The sequence below is a fragment of the Tamandua tetradactyla genome, chromosome 1 (genome assembly GCF_023851605.1).
Source record: "Tamandua tetradactyla isolate mTamTet1 chromosome 1, mTamTet1.pri, whole genome shotgun sequence".
Classification (NCBI taxonomy): Eukaryota; Metazoa; Chordata; class Mammalia; order Pilosa; family Myrmecophagidae; genus Tamandua; species Tamandua tetradactyla.
In genome coordinates, this window is record NC_135327.1 from 4,997,204 (window position 1) to 5,015,105 (window position 17,902).

A 17,902-nucleotide genomic window follows, 5' to 3' on the forward strand; every position below is an offset into this window, starting at 1 on the left:
CACTATTCCTCCAATAAGGATGAGTGCGAGGAGAAAAGAAGAGCAGGGAGAGGGGAGGTCCCGAATCTTCTTCCTTTTGATTTTCCTTCCGCCCCTGCGCCGTCCCCACCCACAGAGTGGCCATCTGCCTGCTGGGTCCTGCACTGCCAACCCCCTGCCCTTTCCACCAGCCGCTTTTGTTTTCTCCTCCCGCCATTTGCCTAATCCTGCCGGGCCCTCCTAGAAGGAAGTAAACCCCCCCCTCCAGAGTCGACTTCTCCGTGGTGGCCGCAGGTGCTAATTGCTCATGGTGGCTGGACCTGAGCTGGCCTGTGAGCCCTCCCGCCACCAGGCCTGGAGTTGGCCTTGGTTCCAGTGGGTCAAGGAGGAACAAAAGAAAACAGGATGTTTAAAATGCCTCCCTGCCCCCCTCTCTCTCCTTGGTTTCACTTAACGACGGCGAGGCCTGTGGGTACCTGGGGGCGCATGACCCCAAGTGCTTGTCCTAGCTGGAGGCTGGCCACCTCGGGGTGCAGCTTGCCGGACCTCTGCTCCTGCTGCTCGCCTGGCTGGAGCCCAGCGGGCGTGCAGGGCTGGGTCGGCGAGGCCAGGCCTCCCTGGGAAGGGATGTGGGGCCTGGCCAGGGGCCAGCCCTGCCCCCCATCCGCGGCCGGCTTTATGACATGACACTGCGTGGCTTCCTAAGGCCCAATTCTGTTCCCGGCTCTCTCCGTCCCCTGGGAATGCTGAGCGATGCGGTTTAATCTATTTTATTAGCTCATCGCTTATTAACATCACGGTGGAACCTGCTTGTTGGGGCCTGTGCCGGCTTTTCTATCCAGAGGCACAACTGGCTGCTTTTTTTTTCTCTTCCCTTTCATTTGAAGCAGGGTAACTCAGCTTCGGTACTGCTTGACATTTGGACCAGATAATTCTGTGTGGTGGGGGTGGTCCTGGGCTGTCCCTGGTGCCTGCCCACTAGATGCTAGTAGCACTGTCCTTTTCCACCCATTTGTGCCAAGAAAGAGTCCAGATATTGTCAATATCGCCTCTGGTTGCGAACCACTTGCTGCAGGAATATAAAAGCCTAATTTTAGGGATGGCCGTGTCGCCCCCCCACCCCCACCCCCCCGACATCTCCCTGGAGGTAGCTGGGAGAGGGGATTTCTCTCTGGGGCTCAGACTGTAAAGAAGGGTTTGAATAAGTATTCTAAAAACGTCTTTCCCAGCTCTACCATTCATTAAAACCTGGATCTTTCTCGAAGGGGCCGTGGTGGAGGGGGCACCACCTAAAAGGAAACAGTGTCGTAAAAGAAAACACACCTGCCCTTTGTGGACCCAGCCTCGTTCCTGCTGTCATGGCTCGGGCAGGTAAAGGCACAGCTTTAGGGCTATGGAGCCATAACTGGGCTGGACATCTGGTCTCTGCCATTTGCCCGCTGTGTGACCTCAGACAATTCACTCCACTTCTCTGGGCCCAGTTCTCTAGTGAAACACCAGCCCTCCCCTTCACCTGGTGCAAGGAATTCAGGAGCCTGTCTGTGTAAAGCACTGGTCAGCCTAGGCTGGCACACACGTGTGCCGTGGCTGCTGGCTACTCCTGCCACGCTGACCTCTCCAGCCGGGGCCCCTTACTGAGGGCGGCCGCATGGCTCTCTGCGTTGAGTGCTGCAATGTTTGGTTTCCATTTTCCTGCTTATCAGCCACATTCCATTGGGCCCAGGGCTGGGCCTTCTTAGGCCTGCCTTAGGCTTCCTTTACCAGCCTTGTCTTTCCCGGGATTCCATCTGCCACCATACCTTTGTCTCAGTCCCCTGCCGAATTGCTGTTTTCCAGATAACCTCAGACCTACCCAAATGCCAACAGCATTCCTCAAACAGAGCAGAGCTGCCAGAATCAGCCGGCAGCTTCCTGCTCTTTGCCCCAGAAAGCATTTCAAGTTATCAAGTGATCAGAGGTGGAGGGGAGGCAGGGGGAGGAGGGGTTGATGCCGCAGCTGCTTATGCAACAAACTTGAATCCCGGGGTTAAAATCTGCCACGCGCAGTGGCATATTTCATTTCCTGATTGGGTCGTGGCGCTGCACATAAGATCCGCCACGAACTCACAGCCCTGTCTGTTCCCCCACAAGTAACACCCGCAGAAACAAACGGTATCCCATATGGAATGGTGGTGAGGGCCGCTGCCCACGCAGCCGGGGGGGGGGGGGGGCAGGGAGAGAAGGCAGGCTGGTCTGCCCTGGCCTCCGCCTCTCAGCCCCCCAGTGGGTCTCCTATTCCACGTTTTCAGCCCCAGGAAGAGCAGCGCCCACCCCTACCCCTTCCGGAGAAGCCCAGGCCTGGAGTCCTGGGTGCTCGGCCTTTCCCACAACTTGGCCTCTGTAGCCTAAAAACCAACAACAAAATCCTGTTCCTTTTTCACAAAGCCTGGGCCCTGCCCTGCAGTACCGTGTATTTAAATTCCCAGCATGTTCCTGAGACTGCTTGATGTAAGATTCTCAGCTAGGAAGAATTTATGGACACACGGTGGGCATCTGTTGTCTGTGGCCGGGTGGGGGGCGGGGGGAGCAAGTGGCCAGCCGTCATTTTCTTTGTGGGAACCGCGTGGCCCCAGGAAGCGCACAAGTCCTAATTTTAGGAGCAGAGTGTCCAGCCCCCCCCTCCCGCCCTGCCCAATATGGTTGTGTCACCTCTGGAAGCTTTCTCCAGTCTTACAAGAATGGTGTTTACTCAGCTTCTGTGGTTCCAGCTTGCTGTTTTAAAAATCTTCGTCACTAACAGCACCTTGTCGTTTAAAAAAAAAGAAGGAAAAAAAAAGCGTGGCCATTATAAGATACTTGAGGCTCTGCCTTTTCTTTTTCAGGGTACGGATAAGCTGCAGAGGCAGCTTTAGGGAGGGAACCAGCAAAGACCGTCTAATACGATTGAAGTTGGAGGAATTATAAGCAGCTCTGAAAAACGAGTTAATATTTTACTGGGAAGCAGTGCCAGAGAGGGTGGGGGGGGGGTGCTGCCAAGAGCGGGACCGTGTGTGAAATAGCTGCTCCATCTGCCTTAGGGGACGAAAGGAGCCCTTGTCTGTGGAACTAAAATTAAGCAAGAAGCCTTATAAAGCCCATGGGATTTGGCTGCCCAGTAAGGGCCCAGATCCCCGGGAACAGACATACAGGGGTGATTGTGCCGGGAACAGCTAACCTGTGGGGAGGCCTGCCATATAATGGGGGTTCTTGTTTCCTTGCCGAGTCTGACATCTTTCTCTCTCTCTCTGGATTTAAATGGCTTCTCAGACCGAGAGGCACTGCCTGTGCCCTGGATTCAGAAGGTACACGCCTCCTCGGGAAGCCAAGGCGAGAGACAGCGGCTCTCTCTCTCTCTCTCTCTCTCTCTCTCTGCATCTGCCGGGAGAGCTGCCGCTGGTATTTTTCCACAGGCCTACCCTGCTATCTCAGGGCCTGGTTTTCCCAGCCGGGCCCGGAGTCCGAGAGAGGGTTAACAGGCAGGAAGCTGAAGGCATCACAGACTCACACGGAAGTCAGATTTGTGTTTAACTGACAGGTTCAGCAGGCCCTGGCGGGGGAGGGGGCCAGGAGGGGAAGGGAAGTTGTCGAGCCAAGCATGTGGCCCGCTAGCAGCGCATGGGGCTTGTCCTAGGGTAAGGCCGGCCAGGGGGCCCTCCTCGGCACCTTGGCAGGGAGGCGGTAGCCGCTACACTTTGGTTTTCTGGCCGAGGTGGGTGGCGGCGGTGGTGGTGAGACGTCAGCCTCTGCAGGGCAGTAGGCCCTTAGGCCTGCCTTTTCAGGAGGCGCCCTGACAATGACTATGCAAACTTGACCACTGGCCTGCCCCTCCTCCCCCCTCCTCTCCTCCTCTCCGCAGCCCCTGTCCCCTGTCCTGGCAGAGGCCCTCTGCGGTGTCTGGGGGTTCCCCTGGCTGCGCCCCTCTGCACGCAGAGGCCTGCCTAGAGCCCTCCCTTCTGGCCCCCTCGTCCCCCTCCTCCGCGTAACGTCCCCCTTGCAGGACCACGCTGCTGGACTGTTCTAGAAACGGGTCCAGGGCCGCTCCTGCGGGGGGGGCAGGTGAGCGCCAGCCCTGCAGTCACCCCAGGGCCCCTCGCCGGGCGCCCCGGGCCTGGGGCCTGGCTGGGCCGGGTCAGGCTGGCCGCCCTGGCCGGGCCGCGCCGGGAGCCGGGCCGGGGGTGGGAGAAGCGAGGCTGCGGGCCCGGCCCGAGCGCGCCGGCCGCTGAAGGCCTGGCCTGGCCGGCCTTCTCCTGGGCTCAGGATGGGTCTTGCTCACCAGAGCCTCACAAAGATAATCGCTCAGGAAGTGTCCCAGCCAATCCCGGGCGGCCTTCCTCTCCGCTCTGCCGGGGCAGCCAATCGCGGATGAGCTTTCATCGGGCGGCCAGACCATCAAGCCGAAGTGCCAAACCCTTTTTCTGTGTGAGAACTGGGAGCCTGTCCTCCATGTTTTATAAGTATTGACATTACACAGTGTTAACAATGCATCCACAGAGGTAAGCTCGACTTTTTAACCATCTTTTCTCCCCCCTCCCTCTGAGACATCCGACTGGTGGGCGAGCAGTGTGATTTCTCCGTGGCTGACCGTGCCACACTCACCCCACAGCACTTAGGGTAACTTGGAACTGTTTAGAGAGATTTTTTTTTTTTTTCTTTTTGCTTTCTTGGGTCACATGGCTAAGGAGCCATCAGCCATAGCCTGATTTTGCAAACTGGCAAGGGCCTGGCCCACCTTTGCTTTTCACCAGGACATGGTGCTTTTTGGAACAGTTTGAAGCTAGGTCCTGGTATGCCAAAAAAAGAAGCTTTTTTTTTTCTTCCTCCTCTCTCTCTCTCTCTCTCTCTCTCTCTGAGCAGTTCACCCCCCCCTGCACTATTGTCTGTCTTGTGTCACATGCCTGCTGGGGGAAGAAAATGGAAGGTAAGCAAGCAGGCTCCTCTCCAAGGAGGGCTCATGGCAGATAGCAAAGCAGGCAAGTTTACCTCTCCAAAGAGGTTCTGGGAAGGCTGGATAAGTTCTGCAAAGAGAAGATGTGCATTTTCAAAAGCCCCCAGCCCCCAGCGCACAGCAGCCCTGGGGGAGAGAGGAGCTGCTGGGCCCTAGGTGGGTGCTGGTGTCTCTCCTTGGTCTTTTCTCTCCGTCCAGGGCTTCCTCACTTGGAACTACATTGTTCAGCCTTTTTTCCTGACTCAGGTTAAGGCAGTGTTCTTCTGCAAGCCAGCCTACAGCCAGCAAATGTTTCTTTAAGTGTTTTCTAGGCTTTGGAGGAAGTTTTTGGAGTAGGGAAGGGGAGTGGGGGGGGCAGGATGGGGGCATATGTTGGGCAGCATCCTGCAGTATGCTGAGGACTCCTTTTGAATCCCTTAGCTTGCTACTCTTGCATGATTTTCAATGAACTAATGTATCTTTTATCCTTGTTTTCATTTTCCCTTCCCTTTTTTTTAACATTGTATCACCCTCTGTCCTCTGATAGAGTGCAGAGGAAATAAAATCATGCCTGTGGCTCATGACAGCTTTCCATGTTCACTTGTTGGGTTGTGTTGTGTGTGTGTGTGTGTGTTTAATAATACCATGTAACTGTTTAAAAAAATTTCCTTTTTGATCAAGTCCCAAATCTGCCAGCCTGTTCTCTCTCCCTAACTGTGGAAAAATGAGACGGTTGCTTGAACATTTGTTGGGTAAGTAAAGCAATCCATTTCCTCTGTGACCATGTATAAGGACTTTTGTGAACATGGGGGGGGGGTCTGCTTGTGATGGGGTGGGGGAAGAGTCTGGGCTTTAGCAGTTGGGGGCTTCATTAGCAGGAGCAAAAGAAGGACTTTTTTAAGTGTCTTGATTTTAGGTGACTGTTTGAATCCACTGTTTTCCCTGATATAGGATTGAAGATAACACTTCCTGTTTACCTTCGGCCAGGGTAGAAATATTCAGTTCATTGTGACTTGACTCTAGACTTCTAATGGGTTTGTTTGGATTTTAGAACTTGGGGTAGGTGATCTGCTTGTAAAATGTGAGGAAAATGCTCGTGTTAGAATCATAGAGCCCTGAACATGGGGGCAGGAGCTGCTGGTGGTGGTGTGGTGTGTGTGTGTGTGTGTGTGTGTGTGTGTGTGTGTGTGTGTGTGTGTGTGTGTGTGGGTGTGTGGGTGGGTGGGGAAGGTGGTGTCAATACTTATGTTTGAGGATACTTAGGTGGAGCGTAAAAATACCAGCCACCACCAGACTTGGTTTGATTCAGGACTTACTGAACAACAGATTTCGGCCTTTTCCCAAGCCTGACCTACACATCTGTGTATGCATGCTTGCCTTTACTTATATGATTTATTTCTCACGGTTTATGTTCCCCCTGACCTGTTAATGCTATAGATTCCTACTGAGCTTTACTTTCAGAATTTCCCTAGAAGTTCACTCCATACATTGCTGGCCTGAAGACCAATGCAGCATGGCTCCAGAGCTGGAAATAAATTCATTTGTTGTGTTATGCGAACTTTATGGGAATAATAAAAACCATTTTCTTTTCAGCTAGTGTCCAGCAGACCGCTTTTTAGCACTCATTGGAAAAGGGCTCTTTTAATACAGAAAACTGTATCAGATTCTAAGTTGAGAAAAGACTGCGTAAGGCAGGGCAGCTTTGTGGAGTAAAAGTGCAGGCGTGTAATGATCTTATATACTTGAAATTGAACAGAGCTGCTGTCCCCACACAAGTAAATTCAGACTTTATATTCAAATAGTTGGCTGTTTTCTTTGTTCTTATCGCCTTCCTGTAAATGGAAATTATATATTGAGGCTCTTGGGGGTCTCCCTAGGAGCAATACCTAATCATGAGTCTCCTGGTTTGGTGCTTTCACCGTTTGTGTAATACTGTGTTTGTTGGGCTGGAAGGAAACTTAAGAGCAGGGCATTTGTCCTGCATTTGTCCTCCAGAGGCTTGCATTAAAATGGCTCCTACAGGTTTGGAAAGCCAAGGCCTGATTTCAGAAGTGCAGCCCAACAAGTCCCCAGCTTTGACCCAGGCTGGCCCCTCTGCTCTGATACTGTGGCAACCATGAGCAGGAGTCTGGAAAAAGTTAATTGCTTTCAAAGTAGTATTGTTTCCCAGTTTCACTAAAGGGGGAAAAATAAATGTCTGCATTGCAGCAGGGCAAGGTAGGAGCTGTCGGACTGGCTCGCAGAGCGGCCCAATGGGGTTCCTCTCTCTAGCTTTTGAACCAATAGACTTGGAGGAAAGGTTAAAGATTGACAATTGCAGTGGCCTGACTGAGAACGGGCCTTCTGGAAATTTCTACCATCTTTGTTCTTTTTTTAGGAAAAGCAGAACCACCAAGTTGAAGCAGCTCCATTCCTAGGGCACCCCCACCCCTTTTTCTATTACATCAAGGTAGCGTGTTCTCTCTGGCACATTTGTAAATTGCAGAGGGAGGAACAGAGTGTTGGGCTGTTTTCCTTCTACCTCCTCAGTCCCCAAAGAGGTTGCACAGCTGCAAGGAACAAACAGACACACTGGAGCTTTTGATTCCTCTCCTTTTTTTCCCTTTAAGACCTCCAGGATGGACTCACTTTCTGCTCTGGGAAATTAAGGGGCATTCATTGGGGGAGGGGGAGTAACTGCTTTTATTAGCTCCAGAAAATGGTCAGTGTTCAGTCTGTAACTAGAGATTAATTATATATAATCACTCAGTAAACTTTCTACAGAGTTTTTCCAATTGTGAGCATGGACAGAGTTAGCTGGAGCCACGTCCTGTTACTTTTATAATTAACAGCACCAAGATTTGAGTCAGAAAGAAAGAAACAATGGGCCTCTTGGATTATAAATTAGGTTTGAAAACAATAGCTTTTTTTTTTCCTTCTTCCTTGTAACCCCTTTTCTTTTAAACAAAACATCTCCCCTTTTCTTTCCCAGGAGAACAGTGGGCTTCAGTTCTTAAATAGGAGAGGGGGAAAAATGAGTCACTTTTTTTTTTTTTTAAATGGGGTGACTGTAACCCAGAAAACCCTGAAGGCAAGGGTAGATTTTTAAAAAATCCAAGCACTTTCAAATGCGGGGTCTCTTTGTTCCTTTTTGCCTTCTCTCCCCTTCTCTCTCCTGTGGCAGAGGCAACAAATATTTGGCAGAGAAGGGCTCCACATCTGGCTTTGCCTCTGGTTGACCCTGGGAAAAAAAAGAAGAAAGAGAGAGACATTCAGTGGTGTCTTGTCATCTCAAGGCAGGGCCTTAAGAAGGAAACTGGTGTAGAGCCCCTTTAGTTGTTGTGCAAATAGCACAACCAGTAAGGATTCACCCTTGGCTTCAGGTTGCTAGGGCTGTGAACTGCCCTCCCCCCTCCCGCTCTCCTTACAGACAAACAAGCAGGCAGGGGCCATGTCAGCTCTGCGGCTCGCCGTGCTGCCAGCCTGTCTGTCCTCATCAAGATTACCTACCTACCAGGGGCCCGTCCTCGCCTGGCACAGCCTTGGGCACCATGTCTTCTCTCCTGCCCTGGAGCTGAAAAGCAGTCACCTTGAAACCCTTCACTCACGCCACCAGAACTGTCCCGAGGCCAGTTCTCAGACCTGGTTTCTCCTGTAACAGTAAATTCCCTTACCTACTGTTGTGCTATCAGTTGGGCCCCTGAGAGCGGGTTTTGCAAAACCCATTGTTAATTCTCAGGGCTTTGTTGGGGTGGACAAAAATCTAATTTGTGAGTATCCTGGGCTCTGGCTCAGTGAGTGTGTTCCCTTGTGTTTCTCCTCTACAGAGTCGGATTGTCTTTCCTTGATTGATGTCTTAGGACGGGGGGCTTCACAGGGTGGGTGTTTGGCCGTTTTCGGGCTTGTAAACAGCCTTTGGATATTACCTCGGCCTCAGACTGGGGTGCACCCCTGGGCTTGGCTTCTCCAGATGCCTGCTGAACTTGAAGCCCTTTCGTTTTACCTTGCTCCCTGCTGGGCTGGACGCAGAGCTGGTTTCTGGTAGATGGAGAAGGGGGAAAGGGTTTCCCCCCGCCCCCCCACCCTGCCCTCTGTGAACATTTTTGTGTTAGTGCAGACACCTTGTGTGTCTGCAGCCTGTTCCACGGAGCTGCACTATTCCTGAGCTTCCACCCACCTCGGCCGAGGGCAAGGGGGCCTCACCCCAGAGCCTCACGTTGGAGGTTCAGCATCTGAAAGGGAAGGCTTTTCCTTAGGAACCTGTGACTTCACATACCCCCCCGTCATTGCAGATTTTTTTTTTAAGCTTCTAAACGTTGGGTTGTTGGTGTCCTTTGGTCGAGCTTTTCCTAGGTCTGATATTTAGGAAGGTGGCTTTGAAACTAGCAGAGCTGCTTAAACAGGAGCTACAGCTATTGAACAAACTGCTACCATTTTAGCTTCAATACAGGAATGAGGCAGTGTTGCCAGACGCCATTTTAAGAATCCTGCATAAATAGCTTAGCTACCGATGACTCTGCCCGTTTTAGGTGAGTGCTTATATAAAGCTGCTCTGCTAACCATTCCCTTCCCCCATTTTTTTTTAAAACATTAATTGCAGATCTAGGGAAGCATGGTTTTTGCATTTTGATGCTCACTATTTTGTGATCTAGAAGAGGAGGATGTTGTGTCTTGGGGATTAAATATTTCTTGCAGCCTGGACCAGTTTGGTATTTTGAATGAAAGTAAAAACCAGAAGGAAAAGTCCTTTTGAATGATGCATGATTCTCGAATTGCCGTGCGATGAGCCTCATCTGTAGAACCAGTCTTGTGCATGCTGGTTATGTATTCTAGATGGGTTAGATATTCTTGGTTAAAAGTCAAGAGAGGGGAACTTGGGGAAAAGAAATATCTGGGCATTGTGTATCCATTTTACTGTCAAAACCAGATGCTTTCTCTTTTCTCTCTCTCTCTCTCTCTCTCTCTTTTGGAAGTATTGAGGGGATGGGGTTCCTGGGAATTACGGACCAGCCTCGAGCCCTCAGAATTAATAATCAGAAGGCTGAAAACATCCTAGAGGTTCAGCAGTTCATCTGCAACTTTTTAATTGCTCTTTTTCAGTGCATGCAGGTGAAGAAGTAAGCATAGGTTTTCTTGCTCAGGCATTTGGGGGGGGGGGTGTCTTTTATTCTTTCTGGGACGGGGTGGGATTTGCTTGTGCTTGCAGGCGCTGCTGTTTTCTTCTTTGAATTGCCAGAAATGTAGCAGTTTGTGACAGCCATAGGCAAGTGACTTAGGGTAAACAGGAATGCAAGAGGTGGTGGCGGGGTCAACATGAGCAGATACAACTAACTAGTGGATGGTGCATTTTCCTGTTGGGTGAGAGGCTGGTTTTCAGCTAACCTCACCCTTTGCTTTAGCGGCTCCCCCCCCAGCCTCCCCAGCAGACCTAATCCAAGAGAAAAAGTAATGTCAGTTAGAAACAAGGGCTTGTTGTTCCATTGCTTTTGATGTAAATAATCTGCGTTGCTGGAGGCTAGGAGATATGGAAGGAAAGATGGTGTTTTTTTTTTCTGAGATGGCAGGAGTTCCAAGTATTTTTTTTTCCAGCTGCTGTTTTCTGTGCTTTTTAACAGTTCTTGTTGACTTTTTTTTTTTCCTCCTAAATGACTGAACAATTTTAAGCCTAAATTGACCAACATCTGTGGGACATTCCAGACAGGTACAATTTTTTTCTCACTACCACTCTTGATGTAATATTCATAGTTCTTTCCTAATAATATACCAGTTCTTAACACTAAACCAAAAAAAAAAAAAAAAAGACAACCGAGATGAGTGGTATAGAAAAAGGAAGTCCCTTTAGATGTGGCTTATTCAAAATGACTAATTTTGCATTCTGATCTTTGCTTTTGTAAATGAATTTTTTTTTTTTTGCTTTTAATGCGTAGACACTGCGATTTCCTTTAGTCAAATAGCAAGTTACTGTGTCTATGTATTTGTGTGTGCGTGTGTGCGCGCGGTTTGGTTTCCCTTTGAAAGGATGCCTTGCTGAACTGTGAGAAAGATGGTTTTCTTAAATTGTTGTGCTTGAAATCCTTGGCTGAAGCTGGTGGTGCTATTGCTAAAGTTAGGTGATCGTGTGCCCGCTTGTAGTGATTGGAAAGATAAAACAGCCTAACTTAAGTCCTTTCTCTCGCTTTCCTGCCCCAGAATTGATTATTTTAAATAACTCAGCAGCAAATAGCCACCACATAACCAGTTTGCATTTTCTTAGCCTCACAGCAGCTCTCCTGCCTCTAGCTCTCACTGGGCTGTTACCAGCCAAATGCTTGTTCTCTTGAATGCAGCCCTCCTCGGTGATGTGTTCACCTTTGAATGTTTTCATCTCTGCAGAAATCCTTCAAGTGGTTTTTTTTCTTTTCTTTTTTTTTGGGGGGGGGGCCCTCTGTTATGCATAATTGTTTCTTTCACCAGTGTACTTTTTGGTTGGATCACAGATTAGGGTTTTCTCTATCACTCAAAATATGGGATCAGTTTCAAGAAGATTAGGATTTCACATACTTCATGCTAGAGAGGGAAACAGAATTCTGTTTGCTAGAAAGATCCAGGTTGCTATTTGTTGTTTTGAATTTAACCATCTCCCCCTCTCTGTGGGGTGCCTGGGGCTTTTTGTTGAAAGGTATTTCCAGTCACCCCAAGCAGGAAAGCGACAGCATGCAGTTGGGCAGCATGTGCTTGTCTCAGACAAAGTATTTTGGAGCAGAGAATGTTTGCCTCTTAACTTGGAATAGAAAGTATTAGTGCTAAATTCACCTTCGCCAGTTTGCCATTGTGTTGTTACTGCATGTTGGTGATGTGTTTAAATTTAGCAGGCTGCTTTCTTCTGATGAAAACCATTTGTGACAATATGTCAGTTGTTTCTTTGGTGATTTGTGTTACAAGCTTTCTCTACAGAGGCAGGATAAACGGAATTGTTAACGGGAGTTCAATATCAGAGAGCTAAATGTGTTAATATTCTGATTTAAACCAAATCTGCCTTTCTTCTCTCTGCTGGGACTAGTTAAGTCTGAGTGAGGCCTCCAAGCTTCTATAATTTAATTCTGCACTATGATTTTTTTTTTCTTTCTGTCTAGCTCCCTTCCCCACTTCTCTTCCCCGCGACAAACATGGAACTCTCCTAAGCACAGCTCCATCCGATTCTGGAGCTCCACGCCTGACGGTTGCCTTTTTGCTTTGTCATAGTCCCAGAGCACGGAAAACAGACAGGACATTCTAGGCCTTTCCCTGTTGTCCGGCCTCCTTCCTGTGCTGGCTTTGAGTCTTCCAAATGGAAAATTCCAGTCCTGTCAACTGGGGGTGCCCCCATTTCTTCTCCTTAACCATAGTCTGATAGAAATGCGTTTAGAGGTTGCTCCGAGGCTTGTCACTCAAGTTTGGGTCTGAACGTTTGGAATGTTCTAGGACCTCACATAATTTTCTACCTATTTTAAAAGCAGAAGTTAACGTCATTTCTTCCTCTGGTTTGCCTTGGAAAGTGTGAGTGTGGGATGGTCTGACATGGTCTGTGCTTTATTCAGCCCGAATTCCAGCGGCAGGGGGGGTGGCGAGAAGATTCTGGATGGGAGGCCTTCTCGGCGCAGGGGTCTGCTTTCCCTGCTCCCCCCCCCCCCCCAGCCTGTCTTTTAAATGATCTTTCCTCATTCCACTTTTGTGGCAGAGGATAATTAGTCACAGTTCAAAAGAGCATTGAATGCTTTCTCTAAGCAATGCCTGCTTCAGAGAGGAAACATCTAGAGGGTGGGAGAGTGTGGAGAGGAGATCCCAGCCCTAATTCCGGAGATAAATGTTGGTTGTCTCAGACCTTCCGCTTCTGGCCTGAGTATATTTCTCTGCTTTGTAATTTAACTCTTTTTATTTTTTAAATTCATGTTTCTACCTTGTTGGGAAGTTGTAAGATTTGGGGGAGAAGGAACACAGTTGGCGGTGTAGAATTCCGGGGGTCATCACTGGGTAGGGATAAAACACCTCCAACCTGTCTCTCTTTGAACCTGGCGGTAACAACTAGAAAGTTATTTACTTGGAGGCTGGGTTCTCATTGGCAGATGGGGCGCTTGTAACTGTGTGTCTAAAAAGTGCCTTTTTGCATCCCCTAATAGCATGACAACTGCAATAGTAACCACTTGGCGGAAAAAGGGTAACCTAGTATTTGAAGAGCTCCTTTAAGAATCTTAACCCTTGGTTGAGATCAGGGTGGGTTTCTCTTCCCCACTTCTGTCCAGGGATGGGGTTGTCTTAAAGGTGGGTTTGTGGTTGAACTCCTAAGTAGCTGCCCCCCCCCCCCCACAAGTTCTCAGCCTCCCTAAACATGAACATAATCTGCTCTATTTCAGTTTGGCTGAAGAGGAAATAAAAACAGAACAGGAGGTGGTAGAGGGCATGGATATCTCTACTCGCTCCAAAGGTGAGTACAAATCTGGTCTCATCTATTGCATAGCAGAGGACAAAATTGGAATTTCTTTTTGTTGGTGTTGCAGAGCAGGGGGGTGTGGCCTTAGGAGCCAGTGGTACAACTCTGGTCCGATTTTGACAGGTAGAGCCTTTGTTGGCTGAACCTAATTTAGGCGAGAAATCTCCGCCTTTTAATTTTCTCTCCCTTGAATGTTTTGTAGATATACCAACCTGTCAGTAATTCTCCCGATAGCAGATTGCATGTGTGTGCCATGGCTGAGGGAGCCTGGCCACCTCTCTGCTGGGTCACTTTCAGGAACGAGAATTTAAATAAAAAAATGTCCTAGAAGTGACTGGACTCCTCAGCGGCTGCTTGTTTTCTGGTTCTAATAATGGACCTTTTGGGAGCACAGAAGTGGGATGCTTGATCAGAAAACGGTGGTCTTGAAACAGATAAAAAGGGGGAATGTAGGACTTTCTGGAACAGTAAGGCCAGTGTTTGCATTTAGTACAGAATTTAGCAAATCAGGGGAAATAGAGTATTTTCTTTCAGAATGCTGTATTAGACTTCCAGAGTCTTCTAATTTAGGTTTTGTTACTTTTCATTTGTTCTGTGCAAGAGGCATTTTAATGAGGCTTCCCAAAAGGAAGGAAGTCATTCCCTTTTTCCTTTAGGGTGCTTTAAAAATGAGCGACTGGAGCATTTTTCATCTTTGGTTGATGAAAATACTCATCTCCAAGCATAATGGTTTCTCCAAGATGTTTTATTCATTCAACAAGTCCGGTTGAGTGAGTGCCTGCTCGGAGCCCAGAGCCCGCTGTGGGTTTTGGGGTAGGGAGGGTGGAGAGAGGGAAGGGCTGGAGAGAGGTTTATTACTCTCTACCCGGAAGGAGGGGCTAATCTAGTTAGAGAGTGTCACAAAAAGTGACTCCCTAAAGGCGCCTGAAACAAAAAAGGCTTTTTGAGGGTTTTATTGAACATCGTGTCATTCCAGGCAGAGCTGGGAGGGTTGGATCGCAAGTGGGGGGCAAGTGGGGGCTGGCGGCTGCTGGGTCCTGGCCTGCCCTGGGGGATGGGCAGAGCTCCGCGGGGAGGAGGGGCGGGCACGGGAGGCGGGAGGGCTGCGCGGCGGAGGTGGGGGGCTTGAGGAGGGCGGACTGCCTGGGCAGGTGGGCTCTGCCGGGCAAGCTGCAAAAGGAGGGTGGGCTGAGTCAGAGCTGCCACACGTCCCCCCACCTCCCCAGGCCTGGCCGTCCAGGAGGGCGAGGTTTCAGGACCTGCGATGGAGCAGGAGGGCCACGGCAGAGTTTCGTGCAGGGAAACTGCTGGAAGAGGCCTTTTGAGACAGCGAGGAAGTGCGTGTCACGCAGCTACGTCCCAGTGCCTGGTGGTGTGGTCACAGTTGAATGCGGGCCCCTGGGAGACAGGCAGACTGGGAGAGCCAGGGGCCCGGAGAGGCCAGCTGCGCCTTCCCTGGGCCGCTCCTTCTGTGTGCCCTTGGGTGGTTTACACTTTCTGTGCCTCATTTTACTGTTGTAAAATGGGATTAGGTTAGATTATAGAATAGACACTGGTGGTATTTACAGAGCCTTGTTTGAACGGGAAGGGTCTCTTTCCATACCCTTCCAGTCCCCTTAGGAAGGAGCTGTCCTTCCCGTTGGCCATGAAGAGACTGTCGCTGAGTGGTGACATTTTGGAGTCTGTTAGCAGCAGCGTGGGATTGAGCCGAGGCTCTGCTTCCGAGGCAGCACTGCCATCCCCGATGCGCTAGTGCCCACAGGACCCTGCAGTCCCCTTGTGAGACTTTTCTGGAAGGGTCCACGGAAGGGCTGGTCACCAGTTCAGAAGGCCTGGTCACCAGGTCAGAAGGCCTGCCCTGCTCAGGAGAACCCTTCTGTCCTCCTCCACGCCCCGAATGCTCCTGACCTTCACAGGATGGCACCTCCCCCTGCCCATGCCGTGGGCACCGTGCCAACTGGGGGCCTGTTGTCCTGTGTTCTCTCACCTGCCCCCTGAGACCCCCCTCCCCTTATTACCCAGAGCCGTCTTCAAAGCCAGATCAGATCAGCCCTGTCTGGGCTTGCTCCTTCTCTCACTGACCTCCACAGTCCTCAGGTCCAGGCTGTGGGCACCTGCCCCGCTGGGCCGCCCATCACCTTCCCTGTATCTCTGTTCACGACCCCCTTCACCCCCACTCTCCTCTTGGTTCACCCCATTCATCTGGGTCACCCCGAACCACCCCCATTCACCTCGATTCACCCCGAACCACCCCTATTCACCTTGGTTCACCCCATTCACCTCAATTCACCCCCATTCATCTGGGTCACCCCAAACCACCCCCGTTCACCTCGATTCACCCCGAACCACCCCTATTCACCTTGGTTCACCCCATTCACCTCAGTTCACCCCCGTTCATCTGGGTCACCCCGAACCACCCGCATTCACCTCAGTTCACCCCCGTTCATCTGGGTCACCCCGAACCACCCGCATTCACCTTGGTTCACCCCCATTCATCTGGGTCACCCCAAACCACCCCCATTCACCTTGGTTCACCCCCATTCATTTCGGGTTGCCCTGAACCACCCGCATTCCCCTTGGTTCACCCCGAATCACCCCCATTCACCTCAGTTCACCCTCATTCATACCGATTCACCCCCCATCACCCCCATTCATCTCGGTTCACCCCCGTACACCCCCATCCACCTTGTTCACCCCGGTTCTCCCTCAGCACCCCATTTCCTTCTGTTCATCCTGGTTCACCCCCATCAACCCCCGTTCGTGTGTGTTCACCCCCACTCACCCGTGATTTACCCTGCTCACCCCAGTTCAGCCCCACCCACCTTGTGATGTTCTGCTTACCTTGGCTGGTTTCCCCCTTGACTCCACCTGGGCACCTGGCCGCCCTCCTCACTGTCCCTCCCCTGCACCCTGGGCCCTTTGAGGGAGACGCTGCTTATTTCTCATCTCTCAGCTCTCAGCTCTGATCTCTCCTCCTCTGAGAGGCCTTTGGTAGCCATCCAATTCAGGGGGCCATTCCATCATTTTCTGTTCCGTTTGTCATTTTAGAATAGTTATAGGTTTACTAAGGTAAAAGTGCAAAAGTAGTTCAGAGAGCTCCACATAACGCCCCTCCCCATATGATTTCCCTGTTTCATCTTGCAGTGATATGGTACATTTATCACAATATCAACGTAGTAATATTAACCAAAGCCCATGTTTTTTTCTGATCTCCTTAGTTTTCTGCTAATGTCCTTTTTCTGCCCGAAGATCCCACTTTACACGGTTGTTGTGTCTCTTTAGTCTCCTCTTGCCTGTGACGGTTTCTCAGATCTTCCTGGTTCCTGATGACCTTGACATGCCGGAGGAGGACCGGCCAGGTGTTTTGTGGCATCTCCCTTGATGGGGACTTGTCTGATGTTTTTCTCATGGTGGAATAGGGGTTCTGGGATTGGGGAAGACTGCAGAGGTGACGCGCCATTGCTCATGGGTGTTACCAAGGCCGTGTCCTCTGAACGTGGCCTGTCGGTGTCGGCGTCGGCCCTGAGCCCTGGCCGAGGCAGTGTTTGTCGGGTTTCTCCATGGAAAAGCTGTTTTCCTCCATTTGGAAGGAGGTCACTTCACGTCCCCCATGCGTAACACCCGTTTGGGGAGGGGTATCTGTATGTTATTTGGACTTCATCTGTAGGGAAATTTGTCTATTTTCCCCCATTTATGTATTTTCCCGATCATTTATTTCTGTCAGCATGGACTCTTAGGAGTAGGTATTTTATACTTTTGTGATTGTCCAATACTACATTATTTACTTTGCTGCTCAGAGTGTTCCAGCTTTGGCCATTGGGAGGTTTTTCGGTTGGCTTTTGCGTCCCTTTGGTTGGTAAGACCCATGTCACTGTTTTTTTTTGAATACTTCCTTTTTGGTACCTCATAGGTGTGCTAGGTTAATTTGTACATTTCCTACCCCAGAATTGGCCGTTTTTCCCAGGAGCCCCGTTTCCCTTGTTGGAAAAGGTGTTAGAAACCAAGATTGAGCCCCAGGTGTGCTCTCTGCTAGGGGTTTGGCCTTCCTTCCAGGCCCTCCCACTTGGCAGAGGAAGGAGACAACACTTTGTGTACTAACCCGTGTGGATACCCATATATACATATTTCTCTGTGTAACCATCTGTGTCTGTAGGAAACCAGCCGTGAGTTCATAGATGTCTCCAACCCTAATCCATGACCCGTGGCTTGTGTTAGCCCCCTCCCCCCAGCAGGGAGGAGCCTGGTTCCCGCCACCCCCATCCCCTTACTGTTCTCTGGTGCTCACTCACTCACTCATGTATGTGTGCATTTATTGTGCATTTTTGATCTGTTGTGCAGTGCACAGCTTGTTGAATTTGTAACACACTTGCAGCCACCACCCAGCTCAAGAGAATCAGCTGTCTCCCATACTCCAGAAGGCTCCTCTGTTTACTCGCTGTTTTCTCCATTGTCCTTACCCGTGACCTTATATTTTCTTACGTGTTTGCCAGCTGTCTCCTCTGCTCGAATGCAAGTCCTTTCTGTCCCCACCACGCTGTTCTCTCCCTTACATTTGG

At 50.2% G+C, this 17,902-nt stretch overlaps 1 protein-coding gene across 15 annotated transcripts in view; it reads left to right on the plus strand.

The window, feature by feature from the left end:
* Positions 1–17,902, plus strand: part of ZMYND8 (zinc finger MYND-type containing 8) — a 141,582-nt gene that overhangs the window by 12,187 nt on the left and 111,493 nt on the right. For 3 of the 15 annotated variants that reach the window (XM_077167651.1, XM_077167669.1, XM_077167680.1), the window contains one exon: positions 13,270–13,340. In XM_077167651.1, the coding sequence (XP_077023766.1) occupies positions 13,316–13,340 (25 nt within the window). In that variant the 5' untranslated portion in view covers positions 13,270–13,315. The other 12 variants (XM_077167614.1, XM_077167697.1, XM_077167721.1 and 9 more) reach the window with 9 other exon arrangements.